The following is a 7,816-nucleotide window of genomic DNA, read 5'->3' as shown; positions in this document are numbered from 1 at the left end:
TATATATATATATAACAAAATCCTGTGAACGGCTCACGAAAGAAGGTTAATGGTAAAACTAACGTTAAGACTAATCATGTTTCTGACAGCTGCCCCCCCATAGTCTCTTTACATAGTTACGTATCTTCTCCGGACAATACGATGAAGGGACACTACGTTTCTGCATATAGAGTCAATCAGGTACTTCTCCCAGACAACATCGAAGAGCAAAATAGCAGAGGTTGGATAAAAAGAAATCAAGGGGAGAGAGCAAGAAGAACAGAAAAAGAGCGAAAAAGAGCAGAGGAGTAGAAGTGGAATAAATGAAAAAGAGCGAGAGATCGAGCAAAAAAACAAGAGACAAAAAAGCAAAAGAGCAGAGGTCGGATAAAAAAACAAAGAGAGCAAAAAAAAGAAAAAAAGAAAAAAGGAGCTATAAAGAGCAGAGGTGGGCAGTGCGCGTATGCACTAGGTTTCTTAATATAGAGTCACCCAGGTACTTCTTCCAGACAAAACAGAAGAGCAAGAAAGCAAGCGAGAAGGCAATGGAGATGGGCAGCGCGTGCGTATGTGAAGACATTCATACCTGTCAGCTGAACAATCTCGGCTGCTATCTCCTCCATGCAGCTCAGCCTCGTGAGAGCGATCGCAGACTTCTGCAGCACGCGCTCGCACGCCACCTTCTGCGTGGCTCTCTGCTGCACGCCTGGTCTCTCCTGCAGCAGCTGCATGAGAAGCTCCAATCCTCCCTTCTCCACAATCTCACACCGGCATCTCTCCACGGCCGCCATGTTCGCAAACACCGTGGCGATCTGCAAGCAATGATAATGATGATCGTAATGTATGATATATGATCTGATTATGTCTGACTGTTATAATTATCATGACGTATGATCTGATTGCCTGACTATTATGATCCATCTATTAAGAATCTGATTATAATATTTATCTATTATATTAGAATATGTTAGATAGACAGATAGGTGGGTAGGGGACTAGATTAATAGATGGATGGATAAACGGATGGATCTATTGATGCACGCGCGTTCTCCCACTTTAACATTCAAACAGACACTCACACGGACGCGCGCGCGCATGCACGCACGCACGCACGCACACACACACACACACATATATATATATATATATATCACTCACCTGATCCTTGGCGAATATCATAGACGCTCTGCCCGTGCGACAGGCGTCGACGAACACCTCTGTCGTGTGGTACTTCTTGATGTATTCACACGCTAGGTTGTCTATAAACGAGATGTTGGCGATGGCGGCGGCTCCGAGGAGAAAGAACTCCGGATTCTGTGCCTCCCGACATAGCTCTGCAATAGTCATCACACATGTATAGGCATGTTATCGCTGGACCCGAATATCATAGCATGTATACACGAGTAGCATCAGGCATCATAATATACACTATATAGTGTCTATAATATCATATATAGTGTATATAGTTTATATAATATAGACTATTATATATATATATATAAATATATAATATAGTCTATATTACTATATGCCTATATACTATATGCTCTATAATGTAGTCTATATGCTATATACATATAGCATGTATACGTGAGAACAAGCCGTAAGACAATACGTGAGAGCAATACGTGAGAGCAAGTCCGTGAGAACAAGGACATGCTGAAGCTACATAAAACTCCCACCTATATATATGACAATATATATCAAATAGGTACATGACACCTACACGAAGGTAGAGTGAAGCTAATAATTGATGGCTGGTATGATTGATGATAGCATATATAGCATTGATGATATGTCCGCACCCGTGGTATTATTAAACATGACCCACTGCCCTCTGCCATCCAATAAAGTCAGCCTCTTGCGGAATACTCATAAAGACACTTCACGTAGACCAATAATTATATAGCATGTGTATAATGGTGAACAATGGCAACACACTGTAATTACATAAACTGATTGACAGTTGATTTGCTATACCTTTTTACATTCCATCAAGAGCTAATAATACCTGTATGTATTATAATCTATGTATTATAATATATGTATTATAATATATGTATTATTAGCTATGTATTATAATCTATGTATTATTAGCTATGTATTATAATCTATGCATTATTAGCTATGTATTATAATCTATGCATTATTAGCTATGTATTATAATCTATGCATTATTAGCTATGTATTATAATCTATGCATTATTAGCTATGTATTATTAGCTATGTATTATTAGCTATGTATTATAATCTATGCATTATTAGCTATGTATTATAATCTATGCATTATTAGCTATGTATTATAATCTATGCATTATTAGCTATGTATTATTAGCTATGCATTATTAGCTATGTATTATAATCTATGCATTATTAGCTATGTATTATATAATCTATGTATTATTAACTATGTATTATATAATCTATGCATTATTAGCTATGTATTATTAGCTATGTATTATAATCTATGCATTATTAGCTATGTATTATAATCTATGCATTATTAGCTATGTATTATAATCTATGCATTATTAGCTATGTATTATATAATCTATGTATTATTAACTATGTATTATAATCTATGTATTATTAGCTATGCATTATTAGCTATGTATTATATAATCTATGTATTATTAACTATGTATTATATAATCTATGCATTATTAGCTATGTATTATATAATCTATGTATTATTAGCCATGTATTATAATCTATGTATTATAATCTATGCATTATTAGCTATGCATTATTAGCTATGTATTATATAATCTATGCATTATTAGCTATGTATTATTTTCTATGTATTATTAGCTATGTATTATATAATCTATGCATTATTAGCTATGTATTATAATCTATGTATTATTAGCTATGCATTATTAGCTATGTATTATAATCTATGCATTATTAGCTATGTATTATAATCTATGTATTATAATCTATGCATTATTAGCTCTTGATACCATCATTCCGTTAGCACACCATCTCCCTTATTCACTCTCCGATGCAGCCAACGACAACGACGACCATCAACACCCCATCCCCCCGGTAACCGGTTCAGCTGGAGCGGACGTACGAACCTGTGAGAGAATATATGAGCTCCTCGAGGTTTTCCATGAAGCCCTGCAGCTTGTGACAGTGGTCGAGCAGAGGAGAGGTGACCTGAGCGACGACACCCGCCGCCTCCGCTCGCAGCGCCACCGGTGTCGCCTGGTCGAATAGTATCTCCGTCAGGCAGTAGATGCCGTTACCCTGCAATGACACAAACAGCAGATATTAGCGACAGTGCCATTAATCACGTACGAATGACGTATGATGTATGACGTATAACGTATGATGTATGACGTATACCGTATGATTTATGACGTATACCGTATGATGTATAACGAATGACAGAAATAGTTTAAGATTTTAGCGACAGTGTCATTAATGAAAATAATTCATGCACGAATGACGTATTATGTATGAAGAATGACGTATGATGTATGACGAATGACGTATGACAAATGACGTATGCTCGTGTTTTCTCGTGTATAAAGAACATGGGGAACTTTTTTGGATTCAAATGGCAGCCTGTTGATATCCAGCATTGTCTCAGGATGTTGTTCTCCCCGATGCAATATCGATGTCGAAGTCAACGGGGGTTTTCTTGAAAGCTATTTTTCGGATGTAGGCATTTCATGAATGTGTAGAAATAGCGATCACAGCGCCATATGGCAACCGCTGTTTCCACTATTTTAACTACTAGCCAAAAAACTCAAATCCGTGTGATCACGTGACGACAGTCTCGTGAAAGGTGTATTTACCGTAAGTAGCCCGTGTTTAGTGAAAACACACGCTTGAGTGATGCACGACGGGAGTTTATAGCATGGTTGGTTGAAAAACAGCCGACGCAAGAATAGTGAAATTACATATAATTAACCAGAACTATTTTCGAAAGCTGACATTCGCAGTTAATTGCTATAGCGAGCATCGTTCAAGAAAAACTCCATTCTCCTAGACGCGTTTGATCGCGGGCGGGGAAAATGAGTCACGCGCAAAAAAAACCACCCAGTTCGGAAAATCCGACATTTAATTAAAGGGTTTCGCACCGGGTTACACAATGCAACTCTCAAATTATACTCGCATTATTAAACGACGCATGTGTTATTATACATTACGTAGGAATGTTGCACCGCTTGCGTGTCTACGTGCCCACTTATACCGCTCCATCACAATCCACCAGCAGACGAGCAGCGGGAAAGTGACTGATAGCAATTTGCTTACTATGTGTACACGGCTCTTGCCAACCCAAAGTCCCCGATGAAAAACCCATGAAGACATTCTCGCAATCATCCGCTCATCCGCTGCACATATTTGGTGCTGCCCAGGGGCGAGCTGAGGCAAGCTTTCACGGCGCCCGTCACGGTTTTCCCTTTTAACGAGTTAGTTCTGTGAATCGTGTCGCGTTAGGTGAAGCGAGAAGGTAGCGGGAGGACGCGGCACTGGTGTCTTCATAACCAACTCTATCCCCAATAAACTCCACAATCAGCTCTGTCAGTTATCAAAAACGATTTGTATTGCGCGTAAAAAAACACTTGTTGGCACCAAACGATAACGCTGTCGGGTATAACACTACGAAAATAACACGTGATATAATAACAATAACAATAAATATATCACAAAAACAATCATGATGACAATAACAATAACGATAATAACGATAACGATAACAATAACAATAACAATAACACAATAATCAGACGTTACGAAGATGGTGACCATGTTGATGACTCACCTTCTCGAGCTCGGCAATGCTGTCGGCTACACAGCAGATGGTAGCGAGTCCGCGCAGCGCCATGTCCCAGGCAAAGTCTAGCTCCCCAGACATACAGACACTGAGTAACGCCCTAACGCCTCCCTCCTACAAACAGCAAACAAACACATTCTATCAGAGACCGCGCGCGGTGGAATTAAAATCTATCAAGAGCGTATTAAGAATGCTTAGTACGCTCTTGAATCTATCTAAACCTGCTGACATTCCGGGATTTCCGAGAACCGTACAGCATGCACGACCCAGGTATGCTTGTCCGAAAGAATTCCAATTATATACTTTTTGTATTGTTTTATTGTTATACTGGTTGTATAGAGCGGTTTTTGAAACTACTACCTGTGGGTTGGTGTATATAGTTAATATAATATATATTATCATATATTTATAAGCAATATTTCACAAGAAATGAAGCGAATGCCATAGCAACTAGAGCTGTATTGGCCGAGTGAAGGTCCAATGTATCAACAATAAACTCGATTGCTTGTGACAATCAGGTGCGTGAAAATTCTCACCGTACTGCAGATATTAGAGCGCAATAATAAAGGTTATAAATAATATAATATATCATAAGCGAATATATCAGATAATGTCACATAAGCTATAGTGATGATGCGATAAAGAAAAAGACCAAGTATAAAAGTATTACAAAGGTATTACAATGTATAAATATATAATGAAAAATTCATAAAAGTTATTACAATGAGATAATATATTAAGTGTATATATAAAATATAAGACCAAGTATGAGGGTAATTTCGCAGAGGGAGAATTCTTCACGGAGGGAGATGGCATACCTTGGCGATGACAGCACACATGTTGTCTCCCTCCAGGCCTAGCTTTGTGAGCCGACTCACTGCGTACTTCAGACTGGCAATGTTCTCTGCCGTGTCGATGCAATGAACGACTTTCTGCAAGACAAGTGACGCGCATGCGCGTGTTACATCGCTGACACCTGTCACACATTGTTGTCGTCCATATTTCGACGATTTTTTTTATACCGATATTCAGAAGAACTATAGCTGCGGACGAAGTGGTTTTACGGCTTGTACATATTCCGTGTGTATATCGCACGGATGTATGGTGTACATAATAATATGTAAGGCCAGTCGTAGTATGTAAGGATAAATCAGACCTTAGTCGACGTGGCGTGACCGCGTTAACCACCTGATCAAGAACTAATAATATATATATGAACACTTTAATGTATTATTATTATTTCTCGATCTGACGTTAGTTCGAAGGTACTATAATAGGTGGGTACTATAATAAGAAAGTACTATATATAATACTATAATAATACTATAATAGAAAGTATGCCTACTATAAAAAGAGCGTGGATGGAAACTAAAGAACGTTGTGCGCGTGTGTTACGCTTACATGTATTTCATTGCTGAGTATGTGCACAGTACACACTTACATGTATTTCATTGCTGAGTATGTGCACACTTACATGTATTTCATTGCTGAGTATGTGCACACTTACATGTATTTCATTGCTGAGTATGTGCACACTTACATGTATTTCATTGCTGAGTATGTGCACACTTACATGTATTTCATTGCTGAGTATGTGCACACTTACATGTATTTCATTGCTGAGTATGTGCACACTTACATGTATTTCATTGCTGAGTATGTGCACACTTACATGTATTTCATTGCTGAGTATGAGGTCGATTAGTTTGCGAAACTCCCCCGTGAGGGCGCTGATGTGGTCCACTAGCGTCGCCTTCGCCGGCTTCCTGCCATTGATTGGACCGAAGCTACAAAATACGGAAAACATGGTCATCATCATCATCATCATCATCATCATCATCATCATCATCATCATCATCATTATCATCATTATTATCATCATCATCATCATCATCATCATCATCATCATCATCATCATCATTATTATCGTCGTCGTCATCATCACCATCATCATCAGCAGCAGCAGTAGTAGTAGCAGCAGCAGCAGTAGCAGCAGCAGCAGCAGCAGCAGCAGCAGCAGCAGCAGCAGCAGCAGCAGCAGCAGCACTGTACATCACTACAACCTGGCTTAATTATCAAGTTACAGAAACCTCATACAATGTGGATGCGCGCACGTATATGTGTACACGTCATAACCAGAAGCAAATCGTGAAACATGGCTCCAGGTAAACCGCAATCTGTTATTAGATCATAAACCGACATCATGTGTCTTAAAACATGTTCTTGAGCATAACAAGTGCAAAATAAAACAACGCCAATAAAACATTACGAATGCATTTGCTGATTCGTAATAACTATTGTGTATATTATAAAGCCGTGAAGGATGGAGCTTGAATATTATCCCAAGTCCCAACCGCATGTATAGCAGCTACATCACGCTACATGAGTCTGAGTCAGCTGCTTTGAAGATCTTCAAAACTATTTATCAAACGATTCAAAATGTGTCAGTGACACTGTAGCTTAGAACATGCTAATATCCTCAAGAGTAGATTATCTACTCTTGATATCCTGCATATGCCCACTAATAAAACTCCTTTGTGTTTGGGACCATGTATAAGTAAGTACTGGTGTATAAGTAAGACTATTTAGTATGCAGCGTATGTGTCATCGACTCATCGTTTTCATGTGTAGGTACGAATAAAGCAAACACTTCCAGTCTATCTGGAGCACGTCGTATTAAAATAAACTTCCTACACTGTCATTTATAATGTCATACAATTCTATACAATTTTATAACTCATTAATTTCACCTCCGATATTTTCTTAAACGCCATCTGTAATTAACTTGTGTAACAGAGCACGAGTCATTCGGTTAACTTGTGAAAACTTTATAATATAATGACCTGACAGCGGGAAACGCCACCTACAAACCAGGGATTAATAAATGAACTGGATAGAATCGCGAGAGCGTCTCGTATGCGTGTGTGTGCGCGTGCACTCACCTAACACACACAGACATATTCGTAAAATCTCACGTTGATATATATATATGTGTGCGTGTGTGTGTATGTGTGTGTGTGTGTGTGTGTGTGTGTGTGTGTGTGTGTG

At 38.6% G+C, this 7,816-nt stretch overlaps 1 protein-coding gene across 1 annotated transcript in view; it reads right to left on the bottom strand.

The window, feature by feature from the left end:
- LOC106810204 (protein inscuteable homolog) overlaps window positions 1-7,816 on the bottom strand; it is a gene marked incomplete at its 5' end in the record, with an annotated part of 22,266 nt that overhangs the window by 1,325 nt on the left and 13,125 nt on the right. The window contains 6 exon segments of the mRNA XM_014813487.1: window positions 558-791; window positions 1,138-1,313; window positions 3,060-3,231; window positions 4,757-4,882; window positions 5,587-5,700; window positions 6,441-6,555. Coding sequence (XP_014668973.1) covers window positions 558-791; window positions 1,138-1,313; window positions 3,060-3,231; window positions 4,757-4,882; window positions 5,587-5,700; window positions 6,441-6,555 — 937 coding nt within the window.

Source organism: Priapulus caudatus, unplaced genomic scaffold, assembly GCF_000485595.1.
Source record: "Priapulus caudatus unplaced genomic scaffold, Priapulus_caudatus-5.0.1 Scaffold419, whole genome shotgun sequence".
Classification (NCBI taxonomy): Eukaryota; Metazoa; Priapulida; class Priapulimorpha; order Priapulimorphida; family Priapulidae; genus Priapulus; species Priapulus caudatus.
This window is presented reverse-complemented; position numbering and strand designations above follow the sequence as displayed.